A 15,800-nucleotide genomic window follows, 5' to 3' on the forward strand; every position below is an offset into this window, starting at 1 on the left:
CACTTTACACAAGACTATTCTTGAGATAAATGTGAGCCAGCAGCTTAAGCTGGCCCAAAATTGGGTCATGCAACAGGACAATGATCTCAAGCACACCAGCAAATTGACTTCTAAGTGGCTAAAGAAGGAAATAAATTAAGGTGTTGGAATGGCCAAGTCAAAATCCAGACCTCAACCCCTGAGATGCTGTAGCGAGAACTGAACATGAGAACTGTGCATAAATGAATGCCCTCAAACATCAATGAACTGAAGTAATGTTATAAAGAAGAGTGGACCTAAATTTCTCCAAAACAATGTACGAGACTGATAAACACCTACAAAAAACAATTACTTCAAGTTTCTAAAGGTGGTTCTACATGATATGATAAGATGTACTATTTTTCCCACCTGGTTTCTGAATGCTGGTTTACTTTTTGGGGAAAATGACTACGTATTGAGGGGGGCACGGTGGCTTAGTGGTTAGCACGATTGCCTCACACTGTCAGGTTTGGAGGTTTGATTCCCGCCACCACACTGTGTGTAAAGAGTTTACATGTTCTCCCTGTGCCTCAGGGGTTTCCTGCGGGTACTGTGGTTTCCTCCCCAAGTCCAAAGACATGTGTTGTAGGCTGATTGGCATTTCCAAATTGTCCATAGTGTGTGTGTGTGTGTGATTGTGCCCTGTGATGGTTTGATCCCCCAAGTACCCTGGGATAGGCTCCAGGCTCCCCACAAGTCCGTGTAGGATAAGCGGTACAGAAAATGGATGGATGAGTGGGCTACATATTGAAATATTTTGTTTTTTGTTGTCACCTTAAGTTATTTATCTGTTTATAGAAGTTAATGAGGACAACACAATTGTTATTTTACCTTCATAAATAAAAACAGAGAATTGAAGGAGGGTGAACTTTCTTTGTCCCATGACTGTATGCTATTTGGGGCAAATAAATTGGGCAGTCAGTGTTGAGTCCCCAGAAGAGGATAGAATAACGTGACTATCTTATAATGAGCATGAAGGATATCAACTTAACAATTTAAGCACCTAAATCATGTAAGGATTATGTAGATGTTTAAGTGATATTAAAATTTACGTAAAGCACTACTATTTCTTTTCCTATTTAAATAATTATTACTGATAAGAGTAGAGAATAGAATATGTCAAATGTTTGAGAAGGTGTTTAAAGACCTAAAGATAGAATAATGTTTGTTAAACTTTCATCTACAAACAATATGAACTTTTGATTCTCAACTCATAAATCAAGCAAGATGTCTCTTTTTTTAATCTCAGATAGTCTATGATGAGGGACCACTCTACATATTTGCCAAAACAGATGATATACGAAAGCAGTGGATTCATAAACTTAAGAATGGTCAGTTTCTTCTTCATATATGGGATACAGTTTTTTTCAAGTCTTGTAGCTCTCTGAATTCATTATGTGAAGACATTATGTTAATATCCTATAACATATCTGTTAAAGTGGTGCGGTTCAACAAAGACCTAATACAAAAATACCACCCCTGTTTTTGGGAGGATGGCGTGTGGAAGTGTTGCCAGCAGGAAGTCAAGCAGGCTATGGGCTGTAAGGTGCTGGAAATGAGAAATGGAGGTCTGTAAAGGAAAAAGAAAGAAGTTTACCTTCGATGGCATTATTGAATGCCACCTTCTAAACATATTTATTGAGATAAAGTATTAAGAAATTTGTATGGAATAACTGTAAAATGCTATTCTAATAACCATGTTAATATCCATCTCCTTTGAAGGATTTTCCACAGGATCTCGGCGTAAATCTAGAAAACCTCTTCCACCTACACCTGAAGAGGTCAGTTATTTATCATTCTGTCACCATGTCACAGGATCCGATACTATTAATATATTTCCTGATCAAAGCTATCTACTTCCTTAGTTGCCTCCGGAAAAGTCAATGACCGCTTCGCACCTAGAGCCACCAAAGCAGCATGGCTTCTCAGTGGGTATGACAGTCATTGCTGAATATGAGTATGCTCCCATGGCACCACAAGACCTGGAGTTGAAAAAGGATGATGAATACACAATTTTGGAAATATGTGACGCCAACTGGTTTAGAGCCAGAGATAAACATGGGTAAGGCTGGGATGACAAAATGGAACAGTGACCAACAAATGAATATCATTGCTTGTCAAACATATGCTAGAATAGCATGAAGTCCATAGGTTAAAATAGACATGGCACAAATAGCCCAGTTTTTGTGTCTGAAAAAATTCTGTCTCTTAGATGTGATTAGTTTGAATTTTTACAATGTCTTTTGCAGCAATGAGGGATATATTCCAAGTAACTATGTTGTTGAGGCCTTAAATGGATTGGAGAAGTTTGAGTGAGTATGCTTCTTGTGATATTTACTAAAAACTATTGCTATGTAAACATTATTATAAATTCATACTGTACATCAACAGTCTAGCATGTGCAGAAGATCATGCTTCTGTCAGTTTGTGTTCATTGTTTTAATGATATTCATTCATTCATTCATTTAATGATAGTCTTGATAGATGCTATCCAATGCCACAACTGAATGTATAATACATTTTTTTTTTGTCTCTATATAGATGGTATTGCAAAAACGTGAACCGCAGTCAAGCAGAAAATTTACTTAAGACTGAGGTGAGTATAGGACCAGGCCAGCCTTAACGACTGTTGAAAGCCTGAGGTTTCAAAATGTGATCTGTGAACACTGCGTAACCACCTGCGGTTGTGCTTAATACTACCTGGATCTGCTCTTGTGTGTGCACCATGCTGAAAAAAGTCATGAAATGACAGTGACATAGAGTTTGCTATAAATACCTATCATACTGTGTTATCATGGGGCGGCTGTGGCTCCGGTGGTAGAGCAGGTTGTCCACTAATCGTACGGTTGTTAATAATACATTCAAGGTCACCTTGAAAGACAACAGAAAGACAACATACAGTAAGAACAGCATAGTTAAAATAGATACACAAAATAAAACAGATGAAGCAAAAATATTCCAGCTGAATAATATGCAGTGGGAGTGAGTTCCAGAGCTTGGGTGCAGAGCAAATGAAAGCTCTGGCCCCCATAGTGCTGAGCTTAAAAGCTGGAACAGTGAATAGAGACGCTGAGGAGGATCGTAGAGAACAAGTGGGGGTATAAGGATGAAGAAGATCTGAGAGGTAGGAGGGAGCCAGATTCTGAATGGCTTTGAATGTAAACAGTACAATTTTATAGTGAACTCATTGTTGGACCTTACTGAGACTAGAGAAGATATACAATGATATTGAGGTAGCTTCATTACAGATCTCCTGGAGTGGAACTACTCATAGTCTTAGGAAGAGTGGTACTCCTCTCCTAATAGAAGGCCTTTCACAGTAGAAGATATACATAGGCCATGGTGATGAATTTTGTGATTGAAGCTGAGCATCCATACTGTACATTGGCCATAGTGATGACTTCTGTGACGCAGTGGGCCAAACTTGCTCAGACAAGGGAGCAGCAAATGACTTAATCGCTTGTCAGATGTATAATTGGTCTGACAAAGGAACAGCTGCCATGTGGTCATATAGTACCATAAGACTAGATACATAAGTGAATCTTTTGCCCTTCACAGATTGCTGCAATGTCAGTTGCCTGGTACACAGGCTTGGGTGACTTTAGACTTTAAGGAGGAACCCAGGGTTCAGTCATAAGGTCACTCCAGAGTTTTCCCTCTACCACCACATGCAGGGCAAGCTCATCACTAAAAAGTGCAATTCTCCCTCCCCTTTATGCAGAGGCGTATCTACAGGGCAGGCAAGGCAGGCAATTGGCTGGGGCCCCACATACTTAGAGGGAGTATTGTGTCTCTTGCTCCCGTGAATCAATACTTTACGTAAGTTAATACGTTAGTTAATATTAGTTAACATTAGTTGAAGATGGATATTTTGTTTCCTCACTGAGGATTGATTTCCTATTTGTAAAATACTCCATGAAGCTATAAAAAAAAAAAAAAAACTTTGTTCTGTTAGACGTGTTTTGCCTACTTTTAAATGTATATTGTATAATTATATATTATATGTAGGAGCCTATGAAATATTTTGTTAAAATGTTTATATTTATATGTGTTTATGTAACATTATGCTTTCCCCTAATGATGTGCTGACATGGGCAAAAAGTCAGAGGTCTTATGGCAGTTGGCTCAAATGATCTCATGTAGCACCAAGGTGGAATCAGCCTACAGCTGAAGGCAGAGATGGAAACTCGAGTCTGCGACTTGATTCACACTTAAGTCACAAAAAAAAGACTTGGGACTTGACTTGGACTTGAAGACAGAGGCTTGTGAAAAACACATCATTTTGGTTTGGCATTCCCGATTATGTTCTCCCTTTACTACCTCACATGACAGCATCAAACACCACATTTGTCTATTCATTCCTCATTCATTCATTCCCTACTAGGATGTGCTAAAGCAGCATATATCATAACAATTAATCTCTAAACACACCAAGCCAGCATTATTATATACATGCGTGACGCATCTGAAGGCGCATCTTCATCACCCATTGGAAAAATGACAAGACCAACCTCTCCATGATCTTTGTAATGTGAGATGTCAGTGCTACTGGTCTGTAGTCATTAAGAATGGTGGGACACCCTTTCTTTGATACTGGGACCAGACATGATATTTTCCAGAACACTGGCACTCTCTCCAAGACTGAAGATACTGACGTACAGCACTCACTTGATTAGCACAGGTTCTTAAGACTCTGGGACAGATGCCATCAGGTCCCACCACCTTACTCTGGTGAATCCTCCTCAACTCTCTTAACCTGATTCTCCCAGTATGGGGGGTGTTGGAGACGGTGAATGTGTGTGATGGTAGAAGCTGTGGGGGTTGTTGGTGGGAGTATCTTTCCTCACCCTCAGCCCTCAGAGGGCTTTTGGGGGAACATAGCTGGTGGAGGCATCTTGCTCCTTTGAAATTGCATTACCATACCAAAAAAAAACATTGCAGGATAACTTCCCACTTGATGTGTAAAGCTAGTTTACTATGGATTCTAGGAATGCTACATCATCAAACTGTTCACTGCTCCTAGGGGGCCAGAGCTACAGGGATACCACACCTCTCGGTTCATCTGTGATAATATGTCCACCCAGGAAGAATATCACCAGGGCGTTTAACCCACTTACAAGTGTAACCGTGGAAATCATGGTCTCCCCGGTCATTTTTGTGGGGTCCATGAGTAGGACAGAATAAGCAAAAGAGTTGGAAATACATGCAGTAGGCCATGAGGCTGGTCATGCGTCTTGTACCAGAGGGCCATTCAACTCCGCTAGTGAGAATCACATTCGAAAACGAGTTGACTCTGCGTTAACAAAGGAGTTACATCTGTGTCTGCTCACTTGAGGAGCTTCCAAAAGCTTTGACTTTGTGCCTCCCCGGTGATTTATACACCTGAACATCACTCTGGGTCAGAGTTCCTTTCACTGAGATTGCATCTTTGTCAACTGAGCCTGGGGTTCACCAGCAGGTTGATGACTCGCCTCCTACAGCCTTCAATAGGAGCTGGGATATAGCCATTTGTATCTGGCGAGTGTTGTGACATCTGGATAGACATCTCTGCAACAATGATAGTTATGAAGTTATGTACCTAAAAACCATGAAGATGGCTTTTCACGATTCACAATATGATGGCTTAGGACTACAATTGCAATGATAGCTTTATGACTGCAATTGCCACAAACAGTTTTGCACTCATGTCTCCATCAGTGGAAAGAGGATAAGTTCAACAAAACGGACATCATGTGAAAACTGTAATGAATTTCCTGGTTACACATTTGAATAGACCATGTAGTACACAGTTATAGAAGGGATTTATTTATAATTGCACTATCCGTTGTCACCCAGATGAGGATGTGTTCCATTTTGAGTCTGGAATTTTTCCTTGTCACCATCACCTCTGGCTTGCTCATTTGGAATAAATTCATACATCTACATTTTATATCCTGAGTTTATATATTTCTGTAAAGTTGCTTTGGGACAATGTACATTGTTAAAAGTGCTACACAATTAAAATTGAATTGAATTGTACTACACAGATTAACTGGCTGGTCTTGTGTCTGCAAGGCATGAAAAATTTAGCCGCAAAAGGGGAGAACTTTTCTCAGACCTATCTCAGGAGTACTCTCAGACCTATTTCTCAACAAGAAATTACATTGCGTAGAAGGTGCATATGGCATGGGTACTGCGCTACCTCCAGATTTCTATCTCTCTAGCTCAATAAGTTACTGCAAGACAAACAAAGCACATAAGTAACCTTGCAGTAATCGCATACAGGTGAGAATCATCACACATTACCTGTCGGTTCAACCTGCCTCCTCTAGGTCTACCACTCATGCTCGACCACACCCCTGATTCCACAACTATGACACCCTCATTTAATGACTTTGGAAATGGTCTTAGCATGGTGCTCATGTGTATGATAGCATATCCTGGTGTCAAGCACTTCTCTTGGTGGTTAGGAGGGGTGAAATAGAACTCTTATTGTTCAATTGCTATTGTTAGACATTTTACTAAAGGTTTTATAACATTCTTTTACATACAGAATAAAGATGGTGGCTTTCTGGTGCGTGACTCAGGAAAATACACTGGAAAATATACTGTCTCCGTTTTCACCAAGATTCTTGGGTGAGCATGATGTACAAAATATGAAAAAGTTAATATAAAAACTGGAATTCACATAATTATACACGTAAATGTACAGAAACTTGGAATAAAGATTGTAATTTTTCTAAGGCAGCCACTGAATGAAGTGTCAGACTGTCAGGTCGCCTTACACCAGAGGCCAGATTTTGTTCGGCCTGTGCAAACTTGCAGAAAATAATTTTGAAATAGTCCATAGAACCTGCTAATCACCATTTTCACAACAGATCAGCAATATCTACAATTCATACCAGACATATAGTGTGCTGCTTGCCTGCATTCCATAGACACCACTGAAAAGCTTTTGTGGGCTCACATCTCACATTTAAAAATATATATATATTAATCTGGTATAGAGACCTACAAATATGTTGAAAAAAGAAATGTTCATTTAACACAAATTTGAGAGAGATGGGAGACTAAAGGAACATATTTATTCTTAGCAGAGATAAACATGTGAGTTATAATTTTTATTCTAATTTATTAATTGTGACTATAGGTCTTCAGACACAGTTTTGAAATTATTAATGAATGAAATATTGTGCTTTTTAATGGTTTAAAGTTGCATTTAATATTACATCTGCAAGACTCATTTCTTCATGACAGATTAATTTGCGCTTTCTAGTTTCTTTGTAACATGACAAGCTTTTGATAAATTTTTTTTGTTTCATTAACTTCAAGAAAGAAAAACAGAGAGGCTGGTGAAGCAACGTCTTTATAGAGTTGCCATAAGTAATAAGAGGAACTAGATCCATATCAACGATAATACACTTTTCTTTGCTAAAGAACAACACATTTTAATCAATTTAATATTAGGCTTAGATTATTTGGAGTGTCTACCATACAAGTCCCTGTGAATAAGTTGATATAGAAAGGATAAGTTATTAGAATGAGTGGATTCATATAAACCTATCATTTTTGTTACAGTCATAAATATTCAGATCCATGATGCTACAGAAAATTAACACCTATCTGTGTGCCAAATTTCATAACTTTCCTGCAAGTGGTTCTATGGGCTGCCATAGACCCTAGAGTGGAAGCAGAATAATAATAAATATAGCTACTGTAGCTGCAAGCAGCCATCCAGGGGTCAAGCCAATTATCGGCACTATGAGCAGCAGAAGAAGCTTTGACATCAGACATTAGAGTCTGACGAAGAGTGTATGAGAAGTTAGAAAATGTAAACTTTCAATCATAAAAAAAAAACATTTAATTAAAAAATATCTAAAAACAGCTACTTCTTACAATTTGTCCAGTATGTGGCGCTGTTCTGAAACAGCTCAGGTAGCATCTGAGCATGATGGTTATCATGCAGGAAAGCGTTCAAGACTTATGAGCCAAAATAGCCTTTTTTCTATCTCCTGACCAGTAAGGAGCAGTGCGCCGAAACACTGCAGGTAACGTCAAGGCCTAATGCTGAAGACACATACCAAGTTTTGTCACAATCCCTCAAAGTGTTGCGGAGATACAGCCTCAAGTTCAATTTTGTGTGTTCTTTGTCAAATTAATTGAAGCACCATTCAAAAAGGCTATGGTTTATCAAAATTCTGTGAATAACTTTTTTGTTGGGAATGGGTCTAGATGATGCAGGCCAATTTTTGTGCAAATCAGACAAACAATCTAAGAGGAGTTTGAAAAAGTAGCTTTTCAAAACATTTAAAAATGGCAGACAGGAAGTTTGCTCAATCCTGACATATTTGGTATCATTGCTCTTGGCATGAAACACGGAATCTCTAAAGACCAGACTCGTGACATGACAAACAGAGTCAATAGCTATTAGTATTTTTAGAAATACCATTATAATTTTTGGCCACAGTTTTGTCCCAAAACTTTTTTAGGCCTTTCAGAGCATGCTTCCAAAGACACTTCCCAAGTTCCATAAAAATAAGCCAAGGCGTTCATAAAATACAGCATTTTATGACTAAATTCAAAATGGCCGACATAGGAATTTTTCATATCCTTCGACTCGGTATACCCCACTGAATCTAATGAGACCAATTTGATGATTTTAAGGCAAACTGTTTAGAAGTTATAAGCAAAAATGTGCTTTTTTCATATCTCATGACCCCTAAAGAGTTTTACTAGATTTGCTAAAGCATTATGGAGATATACCCTCATGTCCATTTTGGACTATTAAATTCACTGAAGTGCCATTTGAAAATGGTCTGGTTTATCAAAATTTGAATTGTCTTCAGCCAAGGAATTGGTGGGGAAAAAAGAATTTCGTTTCTAGTATTCATGGTTCAAAAGTTATTAACATAAACGCGAGTGCAAATTTGGACAGTTGGTGGTACTAGCGAAACAATAACGAAAACAATAGGGGTCGGGGCTTGACCCCTAATAATAATATTAGGAAAACTAACAAAAACAATAGGGGTCAAGCCCCGAAGGGGTGAAGAAAACTAACAGATCCAATAGGGGCTGCACCCCCTTCGAGGCTTGGCCCCTAAAAGTCCAAAATGGAGAGGAGAAAAAATACATTTCAGTGAAGCTGAGTTAAATGTCCTTTTGTGCAAAGTTTCTGCAAATAAAAAGATAGTTATTAAAGTATAATCTGTGTTTTATAATGACAGAGGCTCAAGGCTCAAGGCCATAACCAGGAAAGTAAATATTTAAAGTTAGTTTTTTATTCGTTTTAGAACGTGAATACATCCGATTTAACTGGTCAGATTTATTTAAAGTTTCACATGTAAATATAGGTTTATATATAGCCAAATTTCCATTCTGAATAATCAAACAAATACTCATTTTATATAGCAATGAAGCACTAAAAAACTGACTACCCAAATTAATAAAGTTACCTGTTGTGTGTTTTAGTGTTGAAATGAATTAATAACCTTAGAAAATTCCCCAAAACTCTGATTTCATGTCAGCCCTTTCTTAGAAGCAAATTTACCTAGAGCTAATAAAGATCCATGTCTGAGCATTCTGATTCACATTTAAAAATTTCATTTTAACACTAAACCCCATTTCCTGTTATAATATAAAATTCATTTTTCACAAAAACATGCAATTGTGATTATCCATGTCATTTGCTATTTTTATTGTTATTGCTTATACTAGAATAGTGCGCATAATTTTACACACACTTTTTAACCAGACAAGTTTGATCATTTAGGTACACCAAATATTAGTGAACTAGGAAACTGTCATTAGAATTTATGAAGGAATTTATAGTAATAAAAGAATTTATATTAACTTTAACAAGGGTTGTTGAAATAAATCAGCTCAAAATATTCTCATTACATATGTCATTCTGGTCTCTCTTCAGAGAAATGGTTGGCTCTTGCCGACACTACAACATATTAACCACTCAACAAGGACAGTTTTACCTGGCAGAGAAGCATTATTTCAGTAATATTCCAGACCTCATCAATTACCATCAGCACAATGCTGCAGGTAAAACCCCTGATCATGCTACTCATACACAAAAGCAGTTTCCTAAATGACTCATTTATGAACAGTTGTTTAATTCCTGCTGTGGCTTCAGGACTGGTGAGCAGACTAAAATACGTTGTGTCAAATCGAGCTCAGAATGCTCCATCCATCGCAGGTCTGGGTTATGGTGAGTTTGCATTTTATCTGGAATAGCCTTTTCTCGGCTATCACAAATCAGCTGATACAGTGCCCTCCACTAATATTGGCAACCTTGGTAAATATGAGCAAAGAAGGCTGTGAAAATTTGTCTTTATTGTTTAACCTTTTGATCTTTTGTTAAAAAATATTCACAATAATACCCTGCACTCATGGATATCAAACAATTGCAAACACAAAACAAAAGATCAGAAGGTTAAACAATAAAGACAATTTTCACAGCCTTCTTTGCCCATATTTACAGCGGGTGCCAATATTAGTGGAGGGCACTGTAAATCATAACCATTCAGTTCTTTTTTTTGTGTGTGATTTTTAAAAAATCTTTTATTAAATGTTTAAATTCTAAGAGGTTACGAAAGAGTTTCTTTCATCTCCTTTAGGAGTCTGGGAGATCGATCCCCGCCAACTCACTTTCATTAAAGAATTAGGTAATGGACAATTTGGAGTCGTTAAGTATGGAAAGTGGCAGGGTCGGCATGATGTAGCCATCAAAATGATCAAAGAGGGTTCTATGTCAGAGGATGATTTCATCGAAGAAGCTAAAGTCATGATGTGAGTGAATTGAAATTGTTACATATTTTATTAGTAGAATTAACACTCACTGAGCACTTTATTAGGAACACTATACTGGGTAGGGCTTCCCGTTGCTCACAGAACAGCCTCAATTCTTTGTGGCATAGATTCCACAAGACGTTGGAAACATTCTTTTGATATTCTGGTCCAAGTTAACATGATTGCATATATAAATACTCAAACCAGCCCAACAATCATGCCATGGTCAAAATCATTAAGATCACATTTTTCCACATTCTGAAGGCTGATGTGAACATCACCTGAAGCTGCTGGCCCGTATCTGCATGATTTTATGCATTGCACTGCTGTCACCTGATTGGCTGAGATTAGGTATACAGGTGTTCTTAATAAAGTCCTTGCTGAGTGAGTGTGTGTGTGTGTGTGTGTGTGTATAAAACACAACAATTAATACCTGTTCTTTATGAAATTAGGAAACTTCATCATGAAAATCTAGTTCAGCTGTATGGTGTATGCACAAAACAAAGACCCATTTACATAGTCACCGAGTTTCTTCCGAATGGATGCCTACTGACCTACCTACGGGAGTCCCTGCGACAGCCCACTGCTGTTCAGCTCCTTGAGATGTGCAAAGATGTGAGCGAAGGAATGGCCTACCTAGAATCCCAACAGTACATTCACAGAGACCTTGTGCGTTTTACCACAAAAAACACCACAACATAAGAAAAACCAAAATATTTAAATGTGAACTATGGTATGGAAATTGTTAATTGTAGATTTGTCTTTTAGGCTGCCAGAAATTGTTTAGTGGATGGAAATGGAACTGTGAAAGTGACTGATTTTGGACTGTCACGGTAAAAAAAAAAAAATATATATATATATATATATATATTTTTTAAATAATAATAATAGTAATTCACCTTTTACTATCAACTTTTCATAGTGCTTTCAGCTTCACCTGATAAGACTGTTCTGTCTCTTACTATAGGTATGTCCTTAATGATGAATATACTAGCTCTTTTGGCTCTCAGTTCCCTGTACGCTGGTCACCTCCTGAAGTACTCAATTACCACAAATTCAGCAGCAAGTCAGATATCTGGGCATTTGGTTAGTATGTGTCACACTTTCAACATACATTTGAATAAATAGGGTTTTTTGGGGTTTTTTAAAAATATTTTATTTAAAAACAACAATTAATTCATTAATACTTTCCACAGGTATTTTAATGTGGGAAGTCTACACACTAGGTAGAATGCCATATGAACGTCTGAATAATAATGAGATAGTGCATGAAGTGACTGCTGGCTATAGACTGTATCGTCCTCAGATGGCCAATGACAGAATCTACTCCATAATGACCAGATGTTGGCATGAGGTACAGACCGGACTGTCTTGAAACAGTGAAGTTATCCTGGTTGATGATCTATAAAAATCAAAGGAGTTGGTGACTGATACAAGCCTTTCTTTCTCATTTCAGAAACCAGATGAACGGCCCACATTTCAGGATCTTGTGATGGTCATTCAGGATTTGCTTGACAATCTGCACTAGACCATAGACCTAATGACAGCAAATACCTGATTATGAGGGTAGCCCTGCAAAAGGGATAAAGACTTGGTCCTGAACTGCAGCTACTTTAAGATTAATAAACATAAATAGATTATTTAAGATTTTGTCTAACTTTCTATATAAATGCTTTTTGTATTTTGTTTCTACAAATTGTAATATTTACTGTGTACAATTCTCCTCAGCTTCCAAAGTCAGTTATCATATCCAGATATTATTACATGACTGTACCTACACATTCACAATTAAATGTATTTTGATTGCTTTGCACTGCATGAAAAGAGCTGATATGGAACAGTGAACTTCAGATTACACAGCTAAAATATGGAGGTATCCTGGAATTCGGTGCCCAGGAAGGCTTAATTCCACCAGCACGTATATAGTTTAGATAGTTTCGTATAATGGAGTATTTCAGGAATAATAAAATAAAAATGAAAACTATCATCTAATTGTTCATGTATATAAAATTTGTGAGCATAGCCATTTATTGTTTCATGTAATTGACTACTTGTGGATGATAATTTAAAGAATGTTTTGCTGCATAAGCAAATAGAGTTCTATAAACTGATCTGCCAGTACTATAAACTGGCAGCTGGTCATGATATTAGATTGGAAGATTATTTACAGTATCTACCAATAGCTTGACAAATAAACTATTAGTCCTGAGAAAAGCATTATATCACAAGGTGTCATCAAGGACCATTTTGTCATCTGTCCATCTGTATAATTTATACTTTCATTGGACAATGTATGCTTAGTCCATCTACTTTTAGTTTCTCTGCCAAAGGCATTTTTTGGGGGAAAAATGATGATAGAGTAAATAATCCACCTCGTTCATGTTCATTACACATGCTACTGTATTTCACATGTGCCTTCTCAGTCACTGCTGATGATGCGTGACGTTGCATCAGCAAAGCGGTCCAAATATAAATATTAAATAAAAGTATTAAATAAATATATATTTACATTTCATATAGAAATATTTCTCCAACAAACAGAAAATCTAGGGAGTGGGTCACCCTGCATGATCACCTAAATTGACTGTCACTAACAATCTGGACTGTGTAACAGCCCCAGCTTCATGTCTTCATATCATTCTGTGTATTTGTAGTGCTGTTGTGCTCGGTTCCACAAAAATGTCCAATAATGCCAAATAATCCACTTTAAGACTGGTGTGGATGACAAAAATGAAAGCTATTTAGATCTGTCTTTTTATCTTCGAAACACAGGAGGTTTTGCCCTGCTTGCACATTTATACCAGCTGCCCCAGTACTGTATATTTAATAGGTGAAGTGACTGCCCATACAATTCCACAATCATTGAAATATGCAGTCCCCGTAAAATACGTTTTGTAAAGCTTTGTCTTTTAACGTATATCAATCACATAACTTTGATTGTGCTATTAAACAAGCAGCCATTTATTGTTCAGATTGATCAGATCTTAGCGACTACAAATTTGTAGGCTTAGGTCTGGCTTTTAATGATAAAATGCATTCATTTAAGAGTAAAAAACAAAAATCTGGAGTCTTAATTTTCAGACTAATGTGCCCATTTTTTTTTAAACAGTTTTCCGCCAGTTAGGAGTAACTTTTATTCATGAGAATCTTGTGAATAAAGCCCATGGTCTCCTGAAACTGTGTCAGGTCATCCTAAACCATGAGATCTTTCGGATGAGATGTTTAACCGAGGTCCTGACTCTCTGTGGTCATTAAAAATCCCAGGACACTTATCGTAAAAGAGTAGGGGTTTCCCTGTGAAATTCTCCCATTGGCTCTTCTCTATCATGGCCCCCTAATAATCCCCATCTCTGAATTGGCTACATCACTCTCCTCTTCTCTCCACTAATAGCTGGTGTGTGGTGGGTGTTCTGGCACACTATGGCTGCCATTGCATCATCCTGGTGGATGCTACACAATAGTGGTGGTTAAGGAGACCCCCCCCCCCATACTTTGTAAAGCGCTTTGTGTGTCTAGAAAAGCGCTTATATAAATGTAACTGTAGCACAACATTCTCAGTCACTGGACTTTTAACAAGACTTACCTGTTGCTAATCACACACTCTCACACTCACCCTTTTAAAAGAGACTTTCACTCACTCACAGTTTGTAAAGTATACGCTCTGTATTGTGTCTGTACACTTGACATTACCAAGCCTGTTTTCTGTGTTTGCTAGCCTGGTTTTAAACTTGTTTGTAGTTTATTGTTTCTTATTTTTGCCTTGCCTTATCTCTGCATCTGAGCAAAATGCACTAGACAGTATGTGAAATGTTTGGATTATTCAACAATGAATTAATGAACAATACATAAACGATTGCATCTTTTGTGCAGCTTTGCACATACAAACATGCAAGGATCAATTAATTACAATATTCATTGTAAGCACATTATTATTATTTAATTATATATCACACGAAATTCCATCACATCATCAAAGGACTTTTTGTTTGAGATTGTGGCAGATGTAAAGGATGTTTCAACAAGAAACACTTCTGCATAGGATACAACTCTGTATCCTCGCTCCTAGATCCTTTGGAAGCTTCCTCAGTCCTCGTTCTTGTATTGAATTAAATATGTGTTGTTCATTAATTCATTGATGAATAACCCAGAAATTTCACATACTATCAGTACATTTTGCTTTATTAAGAATGTTATTACCCAAGCTCCAACAACATAACAGCACATAAAAAAATAAGCATCCCTAAAGCGCAGTGAGGTAATAAAGCTGAGCACGGTCATCATTAATTGACGTCGCTTTGAAGGGACGCTTGAGAGACTGAGGATATTCCATTTGACTTGCTTCGATTCCTCTCTTCTCACATCTCATCCTTGCATTCTTCCCTCACATTCCAGGGCTACAAGTAAAGGTATATCTATTAAATGTTACGGCATAGGTCTAATAGGATCAATGTTCCATTTTCCACTTATAAACTCACGCATGTACTTGATCTGCTCCCTGGGATAGGCTCCAGGTTTCCCCATGACCCTGAAGTGAAGGATAAGCGGTATAGAAGATGGATGGATGGATGGATGTACTCGATCCATTACTTTTTTCAAGCCAACTCTCTGACAGATACAGCAGTGTTACTTTTTTTTGTTAGAAGTGGTTTATATTCCTCATAAGCATGCATTAAATCCTCTATTTCTCCTTTGCTAAAGTATGCTGCTCACCTTTTCTCACCCTGGGTTTCCATGGTGACTCCTGAAATCGGTGATCCATTGACGATGTCTTTATACACTCACCGTGCATGCACATTAACTCTGAGGTAGGAGTTAGGAGGTTGATTAAACTTACTCCTCACATGTGTTCTGGCACTGGAAAACCCAGAGTAATCATTGTTTGGGTTAATCAACATAGAGTTCATGGTTATTATAACGCTAAGTTAACCTTGCTTTCTGGAATACACCCCTGAGCTCTACTAGTGTTTTATAGCTACAGCCCTAGGGAGGTAAATTAATAAAGAGTA

The 15,800-nt window shown here is 37.7% G+C and overlaps 1 protein-coding gene across 1 annotated transcript in view; it reads left to right on the forward strand.

Annotated features, from left to right (window-relative positions):
• Window positions 1–13,087, forward strand: part of btk (Bruton agammaglobulinemia tyrosine kinase) — a 32,202-nt gene extending 19,115 nt beyond the window's left edge. The window contains exons 4-18 of the mRNA XM_053630749.1: window positions 1,268–1,349; window positions 1,458–1,586; window positions 1,741–1,799; window positions 1,884–2,080; window positions 2,268–2,330; window positions 2,560–2,614; window positions 6,551–6,633; window positions 9,920–10,047; window positions 10,139–10,213; window positions 10,623–10,794; window positions 11,247–11,463; window positions 11,563–11,627; window positions 11,762–11,880; window positions 11,991–12,148; window positions 12,251–13,087. Of these exons, the coding sequence (XP_053486724.1) occupies window positions 1,268–1,349; window positions 1,458–1,586; window positions 1,741–1,799; window positions 1,884–2,080; window positions 2,268–2,330; window positions 2,560–2,614; window positions 6,551–6,633; window positions 9,920–10,047; window positions 10,139–10,213; window positions 10,623–10,794; window positions 11,247–11,463; window positions 11,563–11,627; window positions 11,762–11,880; window positions 11,991–12,148; window positions 12,251–12,322 (1,674 nt within the window). The 3' untranslated portion in view covers window positions 12,323–13,087. The remainder of the gene's footprint in view (window positions 1–1,267; window positions 1,350–1,457; window positions 1,587–1,740; window positions 1,800–1,883; window positions 2,081–2,267; window positions 2,331–2,559; window positions 2,615–6,550; window positions 6,634–9,919; window positions 10,048–10,138; window positions 10,214–10,622; window positions 10,795–11,246; window positions 11,464–11,562; window positions 11,628–11,761; window positions 11,881–11,990; window positions 12,149–12,250) is intronic.
• The last annotated feature ends 2,713 nt before the right edge of the window (window positions 13,088–15,800 follow it).

The sequence above is a fragment of the Ictalurus furcatus genome, chromosome 8, assembly GCF_023375685.1.
Source record: "Ictalurus furcatus strain D&B chromosome 8, Billie_1.0, whole genome shotgun sequence".
Classification (NCBI taxonomy): domain Eukaryota; kingdom Metazoa; phylum Chordata; class Actinopteri; order Siluriformes; family Ictaluridae; genus Ictalurus; species Ictalurus furcatus.